The sequence below is a fragment of the Carcharhinus amblyrhynchos genome, chromosome 9 (genome assembly GCF_965287045.1).
Source record: "Carcharhinus amblyrhynchos chromosome 9, sCarAmb.v2.hapA, whole genome shotgun sequence".
Taxonomy (NCBI): Eukaryota; Metazoa; Chordata; class Chondrichthyes; order Carcharhiniformes; family Carcharhinidae; genus Carcharhinus; species Carcharhinus amblyrhynchos.
The window spans coordinates 52,996,028-53,021,737 of NC_137332.1; the positions used below are offsets into that span (position 1 = coordinate 52,996,028).

General features: G+C 41.7%; 1 protein-coding gene across 4 annotated transcripts; it reads right to left on the reverse strand.

The window, feature by feature from the left end:
* Nucleotides 1-163: 163 nt before the first annotated feature.
* Nucleotides 164-25,381, reverse strand: usp1 (ubiquitin specific peptidase 1). 4 transcript variants are annotated; one of them, XM_080195639.1, is made up of 10 exons: nucleotides 23,392-23,466; nucleotides 22,158-22,280; nucleotides 21,742-21,913; nucleotides 20,952-21,081; nucleotides 19,116-19,223; nucleotides 16,789-16,958; nucleotides 13,513-14,267; nucleotides 9,811-9,972; nucleotides 5,253-5,454; nucleotides 164-2,411 (listed from the first exon to the last, which is right to left on the reverse strand). In XM_080195639.1, exons 3-10 carry the CDS (start codon nucleotides 21,903-21,905, stop codon nucleotides 1,646-1,648), a joined length of 2,457 nt encoding a protein of 818 aa, XP_080051765.1. In that variant the 5' UTR covers nucleotides 21,906-21,913; nucleotides 22,158-22,280; nucleotides 23,392-23,466; the 3' UTR covers nucleotides 164-1,645. The 4 variants fall into 4 exon arrangements, with proteins under 4 accessions (XP_080051765.1, XP_080051766.1, XP_080051767.1 ...); XM_080195640.1 differs by lacking the exons at nucleotides 22,158-22,280; nucleotides 23,392-23,466 and adding an exon at nucleotides 25,343-25,381; XM_080195641.1 differs by lacking the exon at nucleotides 22,158-22,280 and having other exon boundaries at nucleotides 23,392-23,420.
* Between the last annotated feature and the right edge of the window lie 329 nt (nucleotides 25,382-25,710).

The following is a 25,710-nucleotide window of genomic DNA, read 5'->3' on the forward strand; positions in this document are numbered from 1 at the left end:
TTAAACCTGTTGTCTATGCAAATTATGCCATAGCTGTTAGTGAAGTGGATGAAGAGTTTCAGTTCTATTGGCTGCTGAGTGTCCCACTTTGAGGAACCACATCACAGCAAAAATGTAAAAGGAAAGATAAAGGACTATTTTATAATAACACATAACAGAGGTGTAGAGTCATGGTTTATTGAAACTTTCCCAATTTACAGTAAAACTGGAAAAAATACAAAGAGCTTGAACTCATTTTGACACCATCCAACATCCATATTGTTATGCCACAATAGGTTGCATACTGCATCTAGTCAAAAACTTAGAACACTGGAATTCTCTCTTATTGAAATCTCACAATTCACAGAAACAATTGAACTATTGAAAGAAAAAATGGCAAATGATGCCATACTGGTATAATAATGCCTTATTTGTTTTTAGTCAAAATAAACAACTGATCAACAACTTGTAGATTACCTTTTACTCTGCAGGAGAACCGTTCTTTGGGTTGTTAATGACACAGTGATCAAGTCTAGCAGTGTGCAGAGGACGTGCCTACTGAAAAATAATGACCCATAGCAAATAATATACATAGCTGCTTTCCACAAATTTCATTTCATTTCTGGTAAAGGTTATTATTGGTCTTATATGTACAACTTTGAGATAATTGCATTTACAAATTAGAGGGGTGAATTTATATGCCAGGTTTCCTAGATTATCTTAGAAATTACATACTAAAAGTTATACAATTAAACTTTTATACAAAATTACTTTATTTTATATTTACATTACTCGTATCTATAATACACTAAGAAAAGAAAACCTGTGACTATCTTCCTAATTTCTTGCACATCTTTGCTGATATTCAAACTTCTAAAATGTCCATTTCAAGACAGGAAGCTTAAGGTTTTGACCTCTAACAGCTAGTATGGGGAATAAACGCATGCTGCTGGTAATGTTCTGTGTCACAGTCGGCTGTCTAGCCAACTGAGCTACCCCAAAAAAAAGGACTACACCTTACTCCCAGGAACCAAAATACTTTAATCTCTCATTGATCGCAAACCACAGCCAAATATGTTAACCATCAGAGGTTTAGAATGATACTTTACTCAATGTACAAATTTTGACTGACCTCTGGAGGGCAGCACCAACAGATACAGGGGATTTTGTCCCTGAATTGGTAAGTGCCTATCAGAAAAGTGGTACGAGGAACGATTGCAAGTTTCTAAAAGGCACGCGATCCCTTACATTTTACTGTTGGTTGTAGGGCAGTTGTCCTGAGGTGCTTTATAGGACTTGCCTATCACCTTTGAAAGTTTAAATATCAAACAATAACAAGCCAGAGATGGACAGTTTTAATATCTAACCTCTGTTGTAGTAGAGGCAAGAAACAAATTTTGCACCCACCATTATTTGATAAAACAAAAATTACATCTAAACGTGCTTTTGAATTTAGAACCTACAACCTGCTTCATATTTAAATACAAAATTGGAAGCTTATGTTATCAGGCTGTTTAAGGAGTGCGTGATTAGTGGTTCAGACAACTTAGACTAGCAAATCACACAAAGGCTTCAAGGTTTTACTGTGCTCTATGTTAAATATACAACAAGCAGTGAAAGAAAATTTCCCATGGAAAAGTTGTCAATTTTTTTTAAGGTGCCCCTTTTATGGATTTGCCATTTTTTTGTAAAACAACAGATACGGTGTTGATGTGCAAGAGGTTGACGGGGAAAGTGAACTGAGAAAATCTTGCTCATCTGTGAGTTTCACCTCAGCATCATCAAACAGCATCCATTTTCCTTCATACTCCAGTAGATTAGAGCAGCTTTGAGAAACCTGGTTTTCTGGGATGTTTCTCCAAGTTTCAGACACTCCCTGGTGGTTGCTGCAAGAACTTTGGTCTTTAATGGAATTAATGTGTTTTTCTTTCAAGTTATCGTCAGATTTCACATTTTCTTTTAATCTAGTTCCAGGTTTCTCAGGATCATTTTTGCTCTTGGGGACATGCAGATCAAAACTGGACATACTTTTCTGTCCACCAAGGAGCCCAACACTTTCTGCATTCTTCTTTGTAGTTTTACCAGTTGTTGGTATTTGGAAGTTTCCTTTCATTTTAACCGATATTTCTCCATCATCATATTCTTGTGGATACATGAAACTTTTTGCCTCTTCCTCACCAATTAATTCCTGTTTCACACCATACGCACCACTCATTGTAGATTCTTCTTTGGGCATCTCTTGACTGACGAAATTTGTCATTTTTACATAGGCTGTGTAATGACCACTACTAATGCTCACCCCATTGTGCATGACTACGGCAAAGAGTTCATAGCAATCGCTGGTCTCTCTTGTGCTCCATTCTTCAAGAGAAAGCTGAAGAGGAGTCAGCAAAGGAGTATTCACTTTTGACAGATTGCCATAGGGCTCCAACCTGAAAAGAAATCCATAATCAGCAAAATAGTTCATGAGCAGCAAGGATAATAAATAAAATTTTAAAAATACAGCTTATTTTTCACTGTTCAGCCACTATGAGATTAATAATCACAATCCAGTAAACTGCAACATTTAAAAAAATGTAAACTTGCATATCATTTATAACAAGAAAGGGATAACTGTTAAGTTAAAATGTTTTACATAAGAACATAAGAAATAGGAGCAGGAGTAGGCCATCTAGCCCTACGAGCCTGCCCCGCCATTCAGTAAGATCATGGCTGATCTGTCGTGGCTCAGTTCCACTTTCCCGCCCTCTCCCCATAACCCTTAATCCCCTCTCTTATCAAAAACCCATCAACCCGCGTCTTAAAAATATTTAGCGAGGCAGCCTCCACCACTTCAACGGGCAGAGAATTCCAGAGATTCACCACCCTTTGAGTGAAGAAGTTCCTCCTCAACTCCGATCTAAACCGCCTCCCCTTTATCTTGAGGCTGTGCCCCCTAGTCCTACTGTCCTTTCTGAGCAGGAAGAGTCTCTCCACCTCTATCCTATCCATCCCATTCATCATCTTATATGTCTCAATGAGATCTCCCCTCATTCTTCTAAACTCTAACGAGTACAAGCCCAGTTTATTCAGCCTCTCCTCATAGCTCAACCCCCTCAACTCCAGCATCAGCCTAGTAAACCTCCTCTGTACTCCCTTCAAGGCCAAAATATCCTTGCGTAAGTGCGGCGACCAAAACTGCACACAGTACTCCAGCTGCGGCCTCACCAGTGTCCTATACAGCTGCAGCAAGACCTCCCTACTTTTATATTCAATCCCCCTCGCTATGAAGGCCAGCCTTCCTGACCACCTGCTGCACCTGCAGGCTGGGTTTTTGCGACTCATGCACAAGGACCCCAAGGTCCCTCTGCACCGTCGCCTGCTGCAGTTTTTCGCCACGTAAGCAATAGTCCTTCCTACCATTATTCCTACCAAAGTGGACCACCTCGCACTTGCCAACATTAAATTCCATTTGCCAGTTCCTGGCCCATTCGCCCAGCCTATCTAGATCCTTCTGCAGACTCTCCACACCCTCCGCGCAATTTGCCGTTCCACCAATCTTGGTGTCATCAGCAAATTCGACACCATACACTCGGTTCCCTCCTCCAGATCATCTGTATAAATGGTAAATAGCTGAGGCCCCAGCACCGACCCCTGAGGCACTCCACTAGTCACCAACCGCCAATCCGAATACCACCCATTGACCCCCACTCTCTGCCTCCTATTTGACAGCCAATCCTCTATCCATGCTAACACCCTACCCCCAACTCCATGCCCCCTAACCTTCTGCAATAATCTCGTGAGGTACCTTGTCAAACGCCTTCTGAAAATCAAGACAGACCACATCCACCGGCTCTCCTCTATCCACCGCCCTAGACACATCCTCATAGAACTCCAATAAATTCGTCAGACACGACTTCCCCTTAACGAAACCGTGCTGCGTCTGCTCTATCAAGCAATTCCCCTCAAGATGCCTCGCTATTTCCTCCTTGATGACGGATTCTAACATTTTACCTACAACAGACGTTAAACTAACCGGCCTATAATTCCCTGCCTTTTGCCTGGCACCCCTCTTAAACAACGGCGTAACATTAGCCGTTTTCCAATCTTCCAGCACTTCCCCGGAATCCAGCGGCGTCTGGAAAATAACCACCAAGGCATCCACTATCACCTCCGCCATTTCTTTCAGAACCCTCGGATGCAATCCATCCGGTCCTGGGGACTTGTCCACAATCAGCCCCTCCAGTCTGTCAAGCACCACCTCTCTAGTAACAGTAATGTCATTGAGACCCTCCAGTCCTACCACCTTTCCATCTCTAACACCCGGCAAATTATTCACGTCCTCCTCCGTGAAGACCGAAACAAAAAAGTTATTCAAGACCTCAGCCATTTCCCCATCCCCTACCACTAAGTCCCCCTTCTCATCCTCTAAGGGTCCAACGTTCACCCTAGCCAGCCTCTTCCTTTTTATATATTTATAAAAACTCTTGCTATCCTTTTTTATGTTAAGCGCTAGCCCAGCTTCATAGTTCATCCTACCCTTCTTTATCAACTTCTTTGTCAATCTTTGTTGACATTTAAACCTCTCCCAATCCTCTTCTCGCCCACTACTCTTAGCTACTCTAAACGCCTCCGCTTTTAATTTAACACTTTCCTTCACCTCCTTCGTTATCCACGGCTTATTACCTCTCCTCCTACGGTCCTTTTTGACCATCGGAATAAATTTCTGCTGAGCACCAAGAAAGATCTCCTTAAAGATCCTCCACTGCTCCTCAGCAGACCTACCTTCCAACGCACTCCCCCAGTCCACATTCGCCAATTCTTCTCTCATCCTACCGTACTCCCCTCTGTTCAAACAAAGGACGCGTGTCTGGGAACCCACTTTCTCCTCCTCCATCTGCACCAGAAACTCCACTGTACAATGATCACTCTCCCCAGGAGGATCCTTCACCGAAAGGTCCCTAATTCTACCCGCCTCATTACGTAACACCAGATCCAAGATAGCTCGCTCCCTCGTCGGCTCCAACACACACTGTTCAAGGAAACTATCCTGGCAGCATTCCAAGAACTCCTCCTCAAGCCCACCGCGTCCAACATGGGTCGACCAATCAATATGCAGATTGAAATCCCCCATAATTACGGCTTTTAACACTTTCCTTCACCTCCTTCGTTATCCACGGCTTATTATTTTAAATAAATTTTGTTCTTAAAACTTCACCATGCAGTTTTGTTTTTCTCCAGTAAATTTACAATTCCACTTTTTTTTGCAGTTTCATATTAATTTTCATACTTACTCTGAGCTACAAGCTGCAAAACATTTCAAGTGAATGGTAACAACTTCTGGCATCTTGTCAAACAACAAGCTGCGCTCAGCCTCTGTATAATGGTGACAGTTTTCACAGAAATATTTGTCTTCACCAACTATTCGTTCCACTGAAGCAAACTGTGATATTGCCCACTTCAGTGTTTTTATTTCCATCTTTGGCTCTGGAGATACTGGAATAAAAGAAACATAAAAGAGTCTGTCCTTATACAGCAAGTCCTTATTCACCCTATTTAAAGTCAATTCGCTCTTAGATCATTTATTCTTTTGGGTCTTTTTATTCTGATTTGCATTGGCATTTTTGGTTTTACAGCACCTTTACTTTGGGCCAGCCACTGCCATCAACCAGAATCCCAGGCTGAGTGGAGGCAGCGCTGTCTGAGATCTGGAAACAGGACTGCAGGGTAGCATGACAAAATGCTGGTCAGTGGATGTAGTAGTATGATTGGGGTGGGAGGAGGAGAATGAGCTCCAACTCCTTCTGCAGACCCCTTGCTTCAACGGTGGCTGTCAGGAAGGCGTCCAGCTCTGGAGAGAGACAAGAATGGGAAAGGAGGGGCAGAAAGAGGGAATGGAAAGCAAGCAAAATGTTGAACTGAGTTCTATGGGCGAGATACAAACTGTGCTACTCAGGGTTTGTTTGGGTGATTTAGTGTTAATCATTAGAAATCAAATAGTTATATTCAGTGATCAATTTTATTTTGCAAGTTATTCCAGCTAGGCATGCAGAATACTGCACGTGCAGTGGAGTATTTCAATCTTGTTTTTTCCCCCTGGACTAGTGATGTCCAAAGGAACCTAACTCCTGCTTTTAACATTCAAGTTCCCATAAGAATCATGATTCACCTACAGTTAGTTCACTTTAAAGTCACAATTTTCAGAAAGACAAACACAACTTTTAAGTGAGAACTTACTGCAGCTCAAGCCTTTAACACTAGGAATTAGGCACATGGTTCACCTCTGTTCTGCTTTGAAAACTTAAATATCTCTCTGGTGACTTGGCGAACAGAACTGGATACAATACTCAAGTGTGTAGTGCTGTGAGCAGAACAATTGTTTGCTGCAGAAGCCATCATTCAAAAAAAAATTTCATGGAGATGGCAAAATAGTTCTTTATAACTGCCTGGTTAAAGGGTCTTCCCTCCCATCCCTACCTAAACACAATTAAAATTACTTGCTCCTCTTCAAAATCCTGCATTACATTTACTGATCCCAAAAAGAATCATCTTTCATTAAATCAGTAAAGACACTAGTAAGAGGTGCATGGTCAGTGAGGGAAGACTTCAGCCTGAATGAGACCAAATGAGTATAACTGGCAATTTGGTTCAAAATGGCAATTCAGTGGATAGGGGGAAAAAGATGTTTTATGTAAGGTTTACTGTAAGTAGTAAAGTGTAGCAAGTGGGGACTTTGATGAAGGGGGAGAAAAGATGTTTTGCTCTTCTACTCTTTTTACAACCTCCATTATTTGTTTTCCACATTGGTATAGCAGAAAAAGCAGGTAAATCAGTAACTGGCATTATGAGAAGCTAAGTTTTACCAGTGCCAGGGAGGTGTAAGCTTTACTAATTATAAATTCACTGATTAGCAACTATTAGTCAACACGTATTTGAGATGGCAGGGCAGGTGACGTGTTGTGATTGCAGGATGACAGCACTTCTGGATATTGGTGTGATCCAGAGCAAACACACCTTCAGGGTTTGTAGCTGCTAGGAACTTTGGCTCCAAATTATTGAGCTAGAGGCTAAACTGCAACCACTGCAGTAAATCAGGTAGAAGGAAAGCTACCTGAATACTTTATTGTAGGAGGCGGTGACATCCCTTAGGATAGCATCTTCTGATTTGAGGTACAGTAGGATGTGACTGCAATTGAGGTAGGTATGGGAACCCAGCAGACTTCATCCAAACAAGCTAAAAGTCCTCATACCTGTTGGACAGTTGAGAGTGGGGGCCGCCGGGTGGATGAGCTAACTTGTTATGGCACTGTTGTACAAGCCATTCAAGGAGTCACATGGAATATAGTGGTGGGGGGGACAGCATAGTCAGAAGGGCTGACACCATTCTCTGCAGCAAAGAGCATGAGTCCCAAATGGCATATTGTCTACCCAGTGCCAGATTCAGGACACGCACTGGAGCTGGAGAGGAACTTGCAGTGGGAAGGGGAGAACCCCGTTGCCATGATCCAAGTAAGTACCACCATCATTTGTAGGGCAAAGAAGGAAGTTCTGCATAGTGGGCATGAAGAGCATGGCACCAAATTAAGCAGCAGAACCTCAAAGGTTATAATCACAAAATTATTACCTCAGCCACTGCAAATTGACATAGGACAAATCAGATTAAAGTCTTGAATACATGACTCAAAGACTGGAATGGGAGAAGTGGATTCCAGCTCATGGGCACAGGCAACAGTACTGAGGAAAGTGGGATCTTTATCACTGGGACGGTCTACAGCTGATCCGTGCTGGGACCAGTTATTGGGAGCCGCATAACTAAGGAAGTAGAGAGAGTTTTAAATAAGTAGTGGAGGTAAGGGATCAAATTTGTGAAAATGTGGCAAATCAAATACAAGGCAAAAGAGAAAGGTATTATTACAGGAAATGAAAAACAGACCATGACAAGAAAGGGATCGAGAATACAACAGTAAATCAACAGCAGTTACATAACAAAAAATAAAACCAAAGGCTCTGTATCTGAATGCACAAAGCACTTAAAACAAAACAGATGAACTGAGAGCGCGCACATGAATAAGTACGATTTGATAGCCATTGCAAAGACATAACCACAGGAGGACACAGATGGGGAACTGAATAAAAGAGAGTCCGGGGCATTTGGGAAGTACAGGATGAAGTAAGTGAGGGGTGGCTCTATTAGTTAATGATGGTATCAGCACAACAGAGGGGTATGACGCAAGTTCAGGAAACTAGGATATGGAAATCATTTGAGTAGGCAGTGGGATTCGTGTACAGATCTCCTAATAATAAACACACAGTAAGGTGGTGAATAAAGGAAGAAATAATGAGAACTTGTCAAAAATACATGACGATAATCATGAGATATTTGAATCTACAAAGGGGCTGGGGAAGTCAACGGGCAAAGGTAGTCTAGATGAGGAGTTCATGGAAAGTTTCCGGGATAGTTTCTTAGAACGGCAGATTCTGGCACCATCTGGAGAGAACTAAACCTGATATTGTGTAATGAGATAGGATTAATTAATGACCCCATAATGAAGGCACCCCTAAGTAGCAGCCTATGATTGAATTTTGCATTCAGTCTGAGCGAGAGAGGAGTGAATCTGAGATTACGTTTTTAAACAAATTAAAGACAATTATGGGGGTGTGAAAGCTAAGCTGGCTATGGTGAATTGACAAATTAGATTTTGGGATGTGGCAAGAGATGTAGTGGCAAACATTTAAGGGAATATTTCAGAATGCATAGAATAGATACATTTCAAAGAGTAAGAAAAAGTCCACAGGATGGACACATCATCTGTGATTAACAGGGAAGGTTAAAAATGGCATCAAACTTGAAAGGCACGCAATTGTTCAAAAATAGGAGGAAGGTCAGAAGATTGGACAGAATATAAGAAATAGTATAGGATGATTAAAAGAAATATTTAGTATGATAGCTAAATTTGCAGATGAGACAAAGATAGAGAGGAAAGTACGCAGTGAAGAAGACAAAGTTTGCAAATGGATATAGGTTTGAGTGGGCAAAGATTTACCAGATAGAGTAAAATGTAGGAAAGTGTGAATGTTCACTCTCAAGAATAAAAAAAGTGAAGTGGTACTTAAATGGAGAACAACTGCAGAATACCAAGGTGCAGAGGGATTTAGGTGTTCTTGTGCGCAAGTCACATAAACTTAGTACATAGGTGCAGCATGTGATCATAGCCAATGGAATCCTTTATTATGAGAGGAATTGAGCATCAGAGTAGGAGGGTCATGTGTCAGTTATATAGAGTATTGTGAGACCACATATGGAGTGTGTGCAGTACTGGTCACCATATTTAAAGGAAGGATGCAAATGCACTGGAAGCAATTCAGAGAAGGTTTACCAAACCAATACCTGGAATGGGTGGGTTATCTTGCAAGTAAAGTTTGGACAGGCTCGGCTTGTACCTGCTGGAGTTTAGAAGAATAAGAGGCAACTCAATTGAAACATACAAGATCTTGAGGAGTCTTGACAAGTTGGAAGTAGAGAGGATGTTTCCTCTTGTGAGAACCTGGAACTAGGAGTCACTGTTTAAAAATATAGGGTTGTCCATTTAAAACAGACATATAGTAAAATTTATTCACTCAGACTCCCTTTCTCAAAAGGTTGTGGAAGCAGAAGCTTTGAATATTTTTAAGGCATCGGTGGAAATATTCTTGGTAAGCAAGGCAGTGAAAGGTTATTGGAGGTAGGCAGGACACAGATTTGAGCTTACTATCAGATCAGCCGCGATCGTATCAATGGTGGAGGAGGCTTGAGGGGCTGAATGGCCTCGTCCTGCTCCTTATTCACATGTATGTTTGTAGTTATTTACTTACTTTCAGAACCATCTCCTTCCTTTGGGTCGTTTTCTTGAACAGGTACACTGATATCCTGGAAATTCTCTCTCCGTTCAGAGTAACACTCACACTCCAAACACCGTGTTCTCAAAACCAACTGTCCTTGGAACATTCCATCCATCAACTCAAACCCAGACAACTCTAAACAAACCAAAAGTAGTTGTTACTGTCAGAATAATGCAAGTGCAAAAAGCCATGAGCATTGCTGCAAAAAAGACACGTCAAAGCTTTTTGTCTTGCAATCAGGATATTGGCAATAGTACCAGTACAAGGGGAAAAAACATCAAGTTATACAAAGAAGAAAATGTGATTGCCTGGCAAGTGGACCCTGGTTGGTAAAGGCATTGCCATGGAGAATACCAGTTGATGGTGATTAACAGATAACTGCCAAGCATTGTTTGAAACTTAAACCAGACAGCTAGACACCAATTGATCAAAGCATTAAAATGGTAATGAATGGATGTCACTTATTTTATTTAGCTGAAACAGGCACAGTGTGTATACATGTTCTTTATGTCTTCAAGAAGCAGGACCCTATATATTAATATATGCAAATGCACCACACTGCAATCCAACTGGCGATCTTAAATTGGCTATCAATGTAATTCTTAGCACACTGAAGGATTATTTAGCAAGTGTTGATCAAGCTTGTTGCTGAAATAGGACCAAAAGGCATTTTGCAGGATAATGGCTACCCATATCAGAACATATTATTTCTCAGACCCATGAATGACCAAAGGCCATCACTTTTGGCCCTGAGAAGTATCCAGTCTACTGAAAGAGCAGGGTACCTCAGGAATTTGAGCAACAGGTGAAGCTAGCTATTTCACACTGTTAGTATGCAGTGCTATTTGCCACTCATTAGATGCTACAGTCAATACAAAAAGATATCCTGTCGCACAAAAGAACAATTTGGTATATGAATTTCAGTGCCATTGTAACATTAGTAAGTCATATGTCCTAAAGACCCAAGGATCATATCAAACAGCAGGTCCCAGCTCCAGTTCTCAACCAGCAAGGTCCAGACCATATTCAACCAGCACATTCTTGTGAAACTCAAAACAGAATACAACATTAGGTGCAATTCCATGATTGGATAGCATTTACTAAATAATCCTCCATATGCTAAGATTATGCTGACAACCAATTTAAGATTGTCAGTTGGGCTGGCAGTATGGCATGTTTGCGTATACTGGAAGCTACATATATTAATACTCAGGGCCCTGTTCTTTGGCAGGCAAAAAGAACATGTGACACTCTCACTGATTTAATGTCCCGCAGCAATGCTTTGATTAATCAGAGTCGAGCTGGCTGGTCTAAATTTCAAATGATGCTTGGCAGTTTCCGGCAACCATCATCAACCGGTACATTCTCCAAGGCAATGCCTCTACCACAGAGAACTTGCCAACCAATAAGCATTCTCTTCTCAAAGAATAAATGGTTTTCCCTTTATACTGGTATTCTTGTGAAGTATCCTGGTAAGTGCAAGGCAAAAAGCTTCGCCATGTCTTTTATTTCAGCAATATTGAAGTTCTGTGATTTGTTGAAAATGCTCCATATTTCTACATGTTACAGAAAAGGGATACTTCACACTTATTGGTTGTCTAAAGTTTCCTTGTTTTAAGATTTGAAATTAAACCTGCAAGCAGAACTTTGTCTGTTGAGGCATCATGAATAATAGGGACAATTAATGACAGAAAATACCCAGAGGTGATGCAACCCCTCCTGGAACTATCAAAAGATTGAAGCTTTGGGTCATTGTTACGGAGGAGAAAAAAAGACTCTAGGTATGTTTAACAGTATGGGTTGGACAGTGAAGCCACAAGGACTCTAGTGCATTTACCTTGTTCTTTGTCTCGGCTTTCCTGCTGGAGTTCGATTTAGAAATCGGAGATGGTCTTCTGGGTATACAGAAAGTGGAGGCAAAGAACAAAATGCAAGGGACTCTTCAGTTGTACTTAAATTAAATGGCTTAGAGTAAAATGGAGGCAGGCAGAGTGGAAAACAGAAAGAAAATATTAAATTATGGAAGTCAAAGAAATAGAAATAATCAGTGAGGGAGCAGGAAAGACAAGGGGAAGACAAACAGACATTAACTTTTTTAGAAAGCAACACAAGAGATAAACCAATTTTAAGTAAGATCCCAACCAACCAGATGGCCTAACATCAGAACATGAAAGCATTTTAACCAGGAGGATCATGCTACACGGTTATGTCAGGTGGCAATAAATCAGCTCCCAAAACTTGGCTGAAGTTTCACTACTCAATGCAATGAATGAAGTTTCTATTGACATATATCTCTCTTCATAATCCGACATGTTACCACATGATTTTAATTTCATGTTGCACGAGCTGAAAGCTATGAATAAAACAATGATAAAAGGATCTTGAAACTCAACATATTATGGGGGAACAAAAGACTAAAATTGCATCTCACTCAACTTGATAACATACTGCACTGGGGAAAAGCAGGCTAAGCTTCTATTGCTAATAAAGTTGAATAAATAATAATTGTTCGGCTAGAAACAGAATAAGAAATAAGTGCTTCTGGGATGAAGGATCATATTAAAATCAGTATTAGTTGAAAATTTAATTAATACAGCAACTCAAGGCAAGACAAACCATTACCATAATAATGCTGAAGAACAAAAATAAACCATCTATTTTAGCTGGGGCATTTTAGACTTAGTTGTCATTTTTTTCCTCAATCGTATTTCTGCAAAAGCCACTCACTTCCCTCTCATGACCCGTACCAGAAGTAGGAGCAACGGCCTTTACAGGCATTACTAATTGGTTAAAAAATAAATCTTTGGACCAAACTGTTAATCAATCTGAATAATTTATAGTATTGTTCTATTGGCATCACAAATGTAACCAAGTCAACCTGACATGTTTTAGGTGTCAAAAAAAAATAGGGTTGTTAACATACATTAGCAAGTCAGGAATGACAAACTCAAATTAAGTGTCTTTGGTGTCTCAAAAGCTTATTTTCTTTGATTTGTTCTAACAATGTTACAGGAAAGTACTGTAATTTATTGATGTAATTTCAGGAAAAAGTACTGCATTGCTATTCTTCCTGTAAGTAAAAGAAAATGGAATCTTCAAGTCAGTTTGAGCTGTGTAGAGGAATAAATGAAAGTTGACCAGACTCAAAACAATGTCATCTTTACAATCATTTCAGTTCAGATAGACATGTTGCATTCGAACATAATCTAACAAAGAAAAGTCAATGTCCACCTATCTTTTTCCAACCCTATCAATTCTAGATAACCGTATACAGAAGTCAATTTAATTGAACTTAGAATTATTTTGTGTAATGTCACCTTTAGCCTAAATAATGTCTTCTGTTTCTCTTTGTGGTTTTAGATATCTCAACATCCACCTCATTGAGTCCCATGATTTTTTTTTAATAAATTAGACCATCATCCTTACCTCTTTGCTTTCCACTTCTTTCTGTTCCCCAGGTTCTTTATTACTTGACCTTTTCTAGCTCCGTAGATGTTAAAACTAGACAGAAACGCTGTGAGCATAATTGCATAGGACTAAGAATATTTAATTGGAAATGTGTTTGCCTGTGTTCTGCTGGAACTTAGACCTTTGTTGAGGCATTGAATAAATCCTACATTACTGCATCAACTTTTGCTCAAAAAAAAACTTGCTGAAACTTTTACGCTCACTAACCTGCTTTCCTCGTGTTCTTGTCTTCAATTTCACACATGCTTCCATTTCTCTCACTGGTGATTTCTGTAGCACAATTGGCCTTGCAGCTTGATGCAGAACAGTAGTGCTCTGTTAAACTTTTCTCATTTGCCACTTCTGCACACCTTGGATGATTTCCATTTGCTTCATCAACATTTCTTGGTTCTTTTATAGCCCGATTTGATGTGAGCTTACCAAGACTACAAAATTTAGAAAGTATACTTGGCTGCTTCACGGTAGGTTTCAGCCACCTTAGGCCAAGCTCTGCTTTCTTATGAGCAACTAAGCGCACAACACCATTTTCAGATACATTCCTAGCGTCAATATCAGGTTCTTGTTCAATAGCATCCCCAGAAGATTTTCTGGTCTGTCTTGTTTGTCGTTTCTCTTCTGATTTTCTCAGATCCTTAGGCAATTTAGATTTTTTCATGGCATTACCAGCTTGTGTATCGCTTTTTCTTTTCCCATTTTTCTTTTTCTTTAGCATTTCCTCTTTCTCCAGATCAGGCATTTCACAGTCGTTTTGCACTACATCATTTCCAATTAGGTTACTGGAGCAAGGCATTTCTGTAGGCCACTTCGTTTGATTCTCTACAGTTGTTTCAGAAGCTGCATTTTCTTCAACAGATGCACTTCTCTTTAACAGCTGACAAGCTTCCAGGATGTATCCCAAAATACACTGCAACACTTCTTGTGCATCATGCTGTAGGTAGCCATCATACATTGGATTCAGCTCTCTAAAATACAGATCAGCAATTTATATATTATTCCATTCAAACGTAATTTCAATTTAATTATACTGCAACATAAATATTTATGTTTCTATTGATATTACTGAAAGACCTTCAAGTACAATTAAAATATGTAGCCCAGCTGCTTGATTGTAATGTCAGTTTTATGATCCAAATGAATAGCATTTCTGAAGGATACTTCATTATATTCAGCCAATGTCAGTGTTTCTGGAAGGATTACAGTTATCAATAAAAAGGTCCAAGAATGAGCATATTTTTAAAACATTGTTCCTATTATACATCCCCTCATTTTTAAGATTTACATTTAAATTTTAAAAATACAAAGTTGTTTTGATTTAGCAGAGTACAAATTTAGGTCTATTCTTTGTACATGTGAGCACCGCAGCTTTTCAATAATCTTTTACCATGCCAGCTTTGTCATTTGGTTTGGTAGATCCCATCTTATTGGATCAGAATTCTTAAATGAATATCCAGCCATTGATATTCTACTTAAAATAAAAGAATTACACAGCAATATGGTTCTGAATCAGCTGAGGAGCAGGCCAGTTTGTAGAAGATTCAAAATGGGAAAGACTTTGGATAATGGAAACAACTTCTTTCCAACTCACCTGACAAGTTTTTCTTGGCTGCTCATATGCTCCCTCACCAACTATTCCTATATTACCATGCTCTTAGTCCCATTTTTCAGCTGTCTCTACTCTTCCTAACCCCAAATCCTTACAGAATCTGGCTCAGCTGGGAACACCCCTAGCCTTGTACTCAGATACTCCTGATTTTGCATTCATCTTCACGTTCTATCTCAACTATCCACACTTTAGCATTTCTTAGTCAATCCCTCCCATTTTCCCTACATACAGTACAGTAGCTTAAAAACGTAAAACATGGATAGTGCATACATCAGTAAAGGGAATACATGTGACAGCTGCAGAAAGAAACATTGGAGATCTACAGATGAGAGGAGGCTTAGAGTGAAGAATTCAAACTGAATCTGATAGAATACTACATAAATTACAGCGATACACGTTTTTGCTGTGAGAAATGTCACAGGAAACTATACCATCATTTACTTGTGTACAGTGTAATGCTATTATAAAATAGTCGATTTGACTCATCAAACCAGATTTTTGTTGTTCTATTTGTAGTATTTGATTTTTTGTTAATTTAAAGTTTCAGCAAACAACAAATATACAAAAGAATAGGAGAAAATTTGGTTGATCTGGTTCAATTTCTGATCTATGGAGATTTAATGATTTCAAATAGGGTGGCAGCAGGATGATTAAAATGGGCTACAGTCTTGCTTGGGTTAGGTGGCAACATCGCATTAAAAGGTCAGAATTGGGTGAGGCTGTGATTGCCAAGTAATTGGGCAGCCTACATGCATTTACAGATAATAGCTACTTGGATAAAGTATCTCAGTAAAGAGTCAAGCTTCAAAACTCTTTCAAGTGTGGGGGGGTTGTTATTGTAGGAAGGCAAATAAAAAGTTAACTTCTCAAATGCTGGCCTCCCTCAAGCCATTTCCAATGTTGGGTGTTGAAACAGCATAGAATGTTCAAATGTGAGATTTCATTGCCAGTGGCTGAAACAAGTGTTTATTACACTTCAGTGTCCAGCCTTGGAAACAACATAAATAAGGCAGCTTCAGTTGGTGTGCAAACATATATGTGTATTAGGGGCAAGCAAAGAGGAGAGTAGAATAAAGAAATTATTTTTTAAAACCAGTTTTCAAAGATAGAAATCTTATTGCTGAATATTCCTTCAACGACATGATTCTGGGTTAATAACATCTTTGCTACTTATATAACACTGTTAAGTTAAACAGGATTTTACAGTGTATCAACATAACCCATAGTTTGGTTCATACAAGCAGGAAAGAGCCAGAGTTCAATTCCTAATCTGGATTGAGTTACTCAATCTCAGTTGCAGCAGCTGTGTACAACAACAGCCCCGACATCACCAGAATGACCAGAGGAGAGACTACAATTCCTATTCATGATTAATATTGAGTATCTTCTGCTTTAGATGCACTTAAAATAACAGAAGAGGGCAAACTGACATTTTATGGTTCAAAGATGAAAAATGGATGCTTTAGCAAGTTATTAAATGGCTGCACTGCCCGAGTAGCCATAATATGAAAAATCTCCTCCAGAAATGACATAAAAGGGGAAATAAAGCAAAATATAAAACCACCTTTAACTCTCCAGAGAATATCTTATTACAATAGTAGACTGCAGCTAAATCTACCTTGCCATAGTTAAGAAAATCTCTGGTTGAATAAATATTCAACAATCTCTAGTTGCCTTGGCTAAGAATCTGATATTAGGACAGTTAATGACTAAGCACTTAAAAACAAACTTGGAGGTGTACCCAGAATTTTACATTCACAATAATCATTCAATACAGGCATTTTGTTCAGAAGTGTCTTAAACAGGATTATTTAACAGCAGACCTAATGTCTATATTTTAACACTTATGTACTGTTTCTAATATGCATTTAAAAACTTACTTCAGCGTACTCATCAATCTCTTAGGCTGAGTAGCAAGTTCGCCCTCAGTATAATTCTCCGCATTCAGAAGATAGCTGGCTTGTATCAGTTCCATCGATACAATCAAGCTTTGCAAGTTGCAGATCAGCTTTAAACAGATTGGCACTCCCTCTTGACCATTTAGTACATCCTATCGCACAGAAGCATTCACAGATCAGTATTATACCTCAAATTTTAGTTAACTAAAGTCTGTCAGAAGCAGTAACCATCAGGATACATTTAATTAGGACTAGGTGTTTTTCACCAGTAATTCTCCGTTTTAAAAGAAGCTTACTTTTCTTCAAAATAAAGTATTTTCAGTACATTTCTTAAGCTTACAAATTAGAAGTAGGCCATTTGAGCTTGCTCCGCCATTCAATTACAACATAATTAATCTGATGGTAACATGAACTTCACATTCCTGCCTACCTTTCACCCCCTTGTTAATCAAGAACCTATCAAGCTCTGACTTTAAAATATTCAGAGATTTTACTTCCACTGCCTGTTGAGGAAGCGTTCCAAAAACTGAGGACCACTGAAAAAATTTTCAGCTCTATCCAAAATGAACTACTACTTATTTTTAAACAATGACCTCTAATTCTAGATGCTCCCACAAGAGAAAAGATTCTCTCCACATCCACCCAGTTGAGAACACTCAGAATCTTAAAGGTTTCAATCAAGTCACCTCTGACTCTTAAACTTCAGCAAATACTTGTCTAAGCCTGCCCTATCTTTCTTCATGAAACAACCTACCCATTCCTGGTATTAGTCTAGTAAACCTTATATCGCATTTATATCTTTCCTTAAATAAGGACCCAATACTATACACAGTACTTCAGATGTGGCCTTTTGTATCCCTCATTCAACTGAAGCATAATCTCTACTTTTGTAATCAATTCCCCTCATAACAAACAATATTCTATTAGCTTCCCCAACAACTTGCTGTACTGTATACTATCCTTTTGTAATTCACACATCATTAAGAAAAGTTTTATTGGCACACGGTGTACTCTTTGCCAAATCACTTAACCTATTTAAGTCCTTTCTAGTCTCCATACATCCTCTTCACATTTTAGTTTCCTATCTACTTTTGTGTCATCACCAAATTTAACAACCATACCTTTGATCGCTTCATCCATTTTATTTACATGAATTCTAGCAAATCACCTATGCATGCCAAAATGGAACCCCCTACACCATGAGTTATTATTTTCCACAATAAACTTTGATTTAGCACCTTATCACATGCCTCTGGAAATCTAAGCTGGATACATCCAACCCTTAAATCCACAGCATGTGATTCATTTAAAAAACTCCAAAAAAAAATTAAACATGATTTCCCCTTCACAAAAATTATGTTGAACTTGCCTGATTGCTTTTCATTTTCCAAGTGCCCTCCTATAATATCCCATATAAGAGCATCTAACATTTTCCTATAACAGATCTTAGGCTAATTGGCCTGTATTCTGCTTTCTGTCTCCCTCCCTTTTCGAATAAAGGAGTTAGATTTGCTATTTTCCAATCTAATGAAATATTCCCCAATTCTGGGGAATTCTGGAAAATTAAAAGCAATGCATCAACTATCTCACTAACCACTTCTTTCAAGACCTTGGGCAAATTCCAACCACATCCCCAACAATTTATTCAGTACCACTTCCCTAGTAATTATAATTTTTCTGAGTTTCTCAATCCCATTTCTTGATTTAGAGTTATTTCTGGAATGTTACTCATGTCCTCTGCAGTGAAGACCAATGAAAAATAACTAATTCCCCTATTTTCCATTTTCAATTATCCAGATGTACTTTCCATAGGGTCAACACTCACTTCGTTAAGCCTTTTCTCATTTAAATATTTAATAATAACATATTTTAATACCTACTCTCCGATCAATTCAAATCCCTTGGCTGCCAGTACCAAGGAACATCCTGCCCCTCACATAAGGCGAGATTGCAGCAAAATAAAAAAAGCTCCTTGAGAAGATTTACATTAACTTTGGTAGGAAAGAGAGAGAATCAATCAAATTTTCTCCTCTTGATCACTATCCAGTATCAGAATGGAAACTCTATGTTGGCAATGGAAGAATTCACCTCAGCTGATGATCAAGTAGCAAGACAACAGATAATCCGCCATTTGAATGAGATACTATCCCATGAAAGTAGAAACACACATCAATAAACTGCTTTCAAAATACCAGAATAATACAAGCGTAGTTACAGAAGCAGTAGAACATTAAAGTACTTGAATAGTTAGGGAAATGCTTAACATAACAAACCTAATCATTTGCAAACGTATTTTAATTCCTGATTACCTGCTCTTTTTTGGTATCCTCCTCACATTTCAGTATCTCTTGTTTCTTGGAGATTATGTCATACATGAATTTCATCCCAGTTTTAAATCCAGGGCAATAGTACAACACCTAGGTCATTAAAAAGTTGCATTTTAACAAAATGTGACCATAATACACACTTACACAGTACCCACAATTCAGCATATATTTGCTGACTGACAGATACTAAATAGAATCATACATGTCAGTACAGAAACAGGATATTTGGTTCATCAAATCTGCTGATGACATCTTTCACCATTAACCACCCTGTCTAAATCCCATAATCTTAAAAGTTATTTGAACTTTCACAATCAAGGTATTCCAACACACCATTACAACCAGTATAGTACAATTTAAAGTATAGTTACTGTTGTCATCTAGGAAAAGCAGCAACGAGTTTGTACACAAAGATTCCACAAACATCAGTGGCCAGATAATTTGGTTCTTTTTAAAAGTGATGTTGTTTGAGGGAGAAATAATGGCTAGAACCTTGTTCTTATTTAAAATAATGCTATAGGATCTTTCACAAGAGGCAAGAATGCAACCAACTGAGCCACAACTGACAAAAACTGTGACAAACTCCAACAACATTCTCTGTAATGATAGTTTCTAGCTGCCCCTCAATTTCCTTTGGAATTAGTTTGAAGAGCTTTCTTCTTTGATATTATCTCATTGTCATATGGGGAAAATCAATCATGATTTAAAAAGGTGATTTTTTTTGCTAGAAGGCAAATGATCAAGAATAGTGAAAATAGAAATAAAGAAACATGTTAATTTTTTAAAAACTTGCGTAGAAGTAATCCAAATATTTGATAAAAGGTTGTGAAGATTACTTATTACCAAAACAGGTACACGAGTTCCTCATACAGCTATTCTTGCTTGCTGAAATGTAATTGTTTCTCTGATTGCATACACACTTACTCCAGGAAGGAAGTAAACAGCAGCATCACCTCTATCTTATTACTTTTCTCAGAAATATCTCAAAGTACTTCAGAAGAATGGTGTGTAGTGATTTATGGAAGTAAATGTGACAGCCATTTTCAGCACAGGATTCCACAAAAAGCAAAGAGATGCACAACCTATGAATTTAGGAAAGACAAAAGCCAGGTACTGTTGCAGAACAGAACCCGACCATTTTCACTTAACCCATACTGTCTTAGTGTCGAGCAGTGATCAGCAAGACAGGCTTGTTAAAATCAAAATGGCATGTGATTTTCGAGGCTTATAAATAAACATACAGTATTTAAGATAAAAGAGAACATTTTCTAAAATTAAAATAAGAATAGTAATTCAAAACAATTGAACTGTAGAAAAAAAATCAAGTGAAACAATATAAACAGAAACTAATACCAAGGTGAAGGAATCAGCAGTAAAACTGACTGTAGGCATGCCTGTGGATTGAAACATCTTGACACTAAAAAGCCTGCATATTATAAATGATTGCAGTCTGAATTGGAACAGGTTTAGTGAACTAGGAGGTTCTTTTCCTGACCTTCCTTGTTAGTATGCTTTAAAAAACCCATCAATCTGGATAAATGGAGAAATTGAAGCAGTGCATATGTCCATGTGTAATTTCATTCATGCATCAGAATGTCTGATGATAAATATTTAAGAGAATGAATTTCCTTGCTTGAGGCTAGTTGATCTAGATAAACAAGCAACTTTAAAAAAAGTAAAGGCAGCAATTGATTAGCATATTTCAGAGTAGATGCTCCCAAAGTCATGTTACAAAATCAGAAAAATACAGAGTATTGTAATATATTAGTGAACACAATTCAAGGCATTAACACCACCTCCAAGATCAGTCTACTTTACCTGAAGTACACTATTGAGGTAACATGTATTTCCCAGGTTATTCAGACCCACAAAAGGTAGAAGCTCCTCCCTCTTTTCATATCCAACTGCAGAAGATATCAAAGGTCCTCCAGAAACAATTTTATCACATCTATTTTAGGGATGGGATTGGGATAAAAGAAAAGCCACATTGCCAGTACAATAATCAGTAACACTGAATAAATAGTTTCAAAAGATCTTGCAATCTTTGAACATAAAAAATCATGGATATGTTAAAATATTTTAAACCACTTTGAAATAAATTACTCTGAACAAAAAAAGGACACCGGCGTGACAACCAGGTATAAGGTGAAATAGAGAGAAGCATTAAGATGTTCTGTACGGAAGGACCGTCATAAGTCAGGTAAATAAACTGATATTTAATACCCACTATGCACTCAGCACAAATCAGAAGTTAGCCCATGAGATTTCCTGACATGGTAGTCCAAAATATTAAAAAATCTTCTACATTGAGGGAAATTATGTAACTTGGATGTAAAAGTGGGGCAGGGGGTTACAACATTCCATCAAGTACGAGCCTGAGCACCAATAATGGCAAACTGTTAACTGTACTTCATTTAACAAAGTAGCAGGAATATGTAATATTAAATAAAAATGACATAGCATTTAAGGAGACAGAAAACATTTTTACAGTTTCATGTTCTGCAATTAATGTACATCAATTGTCCAGAACATTACTGAAAATACATATTGGAACACTTTGATCATCATAGATTCAGAATTCATTGTACTGATTTACTGTGCAACATACTTGTCCAGTTTTTTGGGCTCTGAAGAGCTTTGTTCATTTTCTTGCTTCTCAGTAAAATCCAATGCACGTTTGGCTTCTTTTTTCTGAAAGAACTTAAGGGAAAGTCGTCTCCTTTTGGTAGGGCTCCCCCTTCCATTGCTCTCATTCTGCATAAGACCTGGCATCCTATTTACTAGTGAACAGAAACAGTAACTTTGTGGATTGAAGTAAGACTGTTCTCTGCTCACAGCTGTAACCTAGCAGCTTGTTAAATAAATAAATGGATTTAGCAAATAGTGAGTTGTATTTTTCTCGAAGAACAGTTAGAAATCTCTACTCAGTTGTATTATGAAACGAATGCCAAATTTAAATAACAGAAACATGTTGTCAACTGAATATCATATAATACTGAATTTACACAGGAATCAGAAACCAACCTAGTGCTGTGCACAAACAGACAAGTACAGCCCATTAATAACATGAAAAATCTGAAATGTGATGGCCAGCTGTAATCACAAGTACTTCCAGAGGCAACAAATAATTTGTTCATAGAATGTCAACTGAAAAAATCCAATTGAAGAGTATTTTTTTTAACAAGGAGTCAGTTGAAGGTAGTTTGTGATGTCATTGGCATTATGACAGTATAATTATTTCGCATAGTAGGCCTTGTCATTCCTTCTTAAAATAATCAATTTAATCTATCTTCCATTCAACAGCCTAAAATAGTAATGTAATTAAACTTAATTTGATAATGATACACAATTTCTGCAACCATTTCCCAGCCATCCCTATCTTGTCTGCCACATCCCCCCTCCCCAGTCATCCAGTTTTCTTCACCCCTTGCCCTCGCTCACCCACATCCCCCCACCCAACCCTCAACATCCTTGTCCCAACCGCATATCCTCACCCCCACCCCACCACATTACCCTTGCCCTCCCTACCACCGCCTGCTAAACTCTTCTGCTTCTCTCCCCCTCGAATTCCCCACGCTCTCTCCCTCTCCCCCCTCGAATTCCCCACGCTCTCTCCCTCTCCCCCCTCGAATTCCCCACGCTCTCTCCCTCTCCCCCCTCGAATTCCCCACGCTCTCTCCCTCTCCCCCCTCGAATTCCCCACGCTCTCTCCCTCTCCCCCCTCGAATTCCCCACGCTCTCTCCCTCTCCCCCCTCGAATTCCCCACGCTCTCTCCCTCTCCCCCCTCGAATTCCCCACGCTCTCTCCCTCTCCCCCCTCGAATTCCCCACGCTCTCTCCCTCTCCCCCCTCGAATTCCCCACGCTCTCTCCCTCTCCCCCCTCGAATTCCCCACGCTCTCTCCCTCTCCCCCCTCGAATTCCCCACGCTCTCTCCCTCTCCCCCCTCGAATTCCCCACGCTCTCTCCCTCTCCCCCCTCGAATTCCCCACGCTCTCTCTCCCCCATTCCCCACGCTCTCTCTCCCCCCATTCCCCATGCTCTCTCTCCCCCCCCCCCACATTTCCCACACTCTCTCTCACCCCCCATTCACTAGATCCCCACCCATTCTCTCCCTCTCTCCTCCTCCTCCCCCACTTCTCTCTCATCTCATTCTCTGTTAATCCTGTCCCGAGCTCCTGGCACACACCGCCCTGTGTACCCTTCCCAGGTCACCACTCTCTCCGGTACACTTTCTGCTCTCTTGCCAGGAGGCTCACCTCTCACACTGGGACACTCTCTTTCTTCCCGGTTCTCTCCCCAGGTACTCACTCACTCTCTGGTATACACACACCCTCCTCCCTCCCCCCACCCTGGTACTCACACACACACTCTCCCCCGGTTTTCACTCTAGGTCTCTCTCTCCCACCCCCTGGTTCTTTCTCTCCAGGCTCTCTCCCCCTGATACACCTCCCTCCCCCTCTCCTTCTCTCCCCCCCTCTACACACTCACTCCCTTCCTCCCTCCCCCCGCCTCTGGCACACTCTGTGTCCTCCCCCCCCGTACACTCTGTCTCTCTCTCCCCCCCTCCCCCGTACACTCTGTCTCTCTCTCCCCCCCTCCCCCGTACACTCTGTCTCTCTCTCCCCCCCTCCCCCGTACACTCTGTCTCTCTCTCCCCCCCTCCCCCGTACACTCTGTACGGGGGGGGGGGGGGAGAGAGAGACAGAGTGTACCGGGGGGGGAGAGACACAGAGTGTACGGGGGGGGGGGGAGAGAGAGACAGAGTGTACGGGGGGGGGGGGGGGGGGGAGAGAGAGACACTCTGTCTCTCTCTCCCCCCCCCCCCGGTACACTCTGTGTCTCTCCCCCCCCGGTACACTCTGTCTCTCTCTCCACAGACTGTCCCCCCCCCCCCGTACACTCTGTCTCTCCCCCCCCCGGTACACTCTGTCTCTCCCCCCCCCCCCCCCCCCCCCCGGTACACTCTGTCTCTCCTCCCCCCCCCCCCCCCCCCCCGGTACACTCTGTCTCTTCCCCCCCCCCCCCCCCCCCCGGTACACTCTGTCTCTCCCCCCCCCGGTACACTCTGTCTCTCTCCCCCCCCCCCCCCCCCCGGTACACTCTGTCTCTCCCCCCCCCGGTACACTCTGTCTCTCTCCCCCCCCCCCCCCCCCCCCCCCGGTACACTCTGTCTCTCTCCCCCCCCCCCCCCCCCCGGTACACTCTGTCTCTCTCTCTCCCCCCCCCCCCCCCCCCCCCGGTACACTCTGTCTCTCTCTCCCCCCCCCCCCCCCCCCCCGGTACACTCTGTCTCTCTCTCCCCCCCCCCCCCCCCCCCCGGTACACTCTGTCTTCCCCCCCCCCCCCCCCCCCCCGTACACTCTGTCTCCCCCCCCCCCCCCCCCCGTACACTCTGTCTCCCCCCCCCCCCCCCCCCCCGGTACACTCTGTCTCTCCCCCCCCCCGGTACACTCTGTCTCTCTCCCCCCCCGGTACACTCTGTCTCTCCCCCCCCCCCCCCCCCCCGGTACACTCTGTCTCTCCCCCCCCCCCCCCCCCGGTACACTCTGTCCCCCCCCCCCCCCCCCTCCCCGGTACACTCTGTCTCTCCCCCCCCCCCCCCCCCCCGGTACACTCTGTCTCTCCCCCCCCCCCCCCCGGTACACTCTGTCTCTCCCCCCCCCCCCCCGGTACACTCTGTCTCTTCCCCCCCCCCCCCCCGGTACACTCTGTCTCTCCCCCCCCCGGTACACTCTGTCTCTCCCCCCCCCCCCCCCCGGTACACTCTGTCTCTTCCCCCCCCCCCCCCCGGTACACTCTGTCTCTCCCCCCCCCGGTACACTCTGTCTCTCTCCCCCCCCCCCCCCCCCCCCCCCCCGGTACACTCTGTCTCTCTCCCCCCCCCCCCCCCGGTACACTCTGTCTCTCTCTCCCCCCCCCCCCCCCCCCGGTACACTCTGTCTCTCTCTCCCCCCCCCCCCCCCCGGTACACTCTGTCTTCCCCCCCCCCCCCCCCCCCGGTACACTCTGTCTCTCCCCCCCCCCGGTACACTCTGTCTCTCCCCCCCCCCCCGGTACACTCTGTCTCTCTCCCCCCCCCCCCCCCCGGTACACTCTGTCTCTCCCCCCCCCCCCCCCCCCGGTACACTCTGTCTCTCCCCCCCCCCCCCCCGGTACACTCTGTCTCTCCCCCCCCCGGCACACTCTGTCTCTCTTTCTCCTTCTCACCCTCTTGACAACGGAGCTTGGCGCCCTTTCCACCGCTAGGCCCCGACACCCGTCCGCGGAGAATGCCTGTCCAATCTTTTCATTATTTAAAAAATACTATTTTCTAATACTCAACTGTTTGAACAGTAATAAAATATTTATTGTAATAACTGTATAAATTGATATCCATTGTTTTTGCGAGTCCACTTTTAATTATTACAGGATATACATTAGTGAGCTAAATGGGACTATTTTGGAGAGTGCTCAGCAGCACAGACTAGAACAGAGCAAGAGCAGTGAGTGCGGAACCAGCATTGATCACACACACACACCCAGTGAGAAATAATACCCTATACACCCAGTGACAACACCCAACACAGAACCAGCAC

Coding starts and splice junctions, on each gene's coding strand:
- usp1 (XM_080195640.1), bottom strand. CDS start 21,905: ATGCCAGGTCTTATGCAGAATGAGAGCAATGGAAGGGGGAGCCCTACC. Junction 21,082..21,741: donor GAGCCCAAAAAACTGGACAA/GTATGTTGCACA, acceptor TCCCTAAAATAG/ATGTGATAAAATTGTTTCTG. Junction 19,224..20,951: donor ACCTCAATAGTGTACTTCAG/GTAAAGTAGACT, acceptor TTAATGACCTAG/GTGTTGTACTATTGCCCTGG.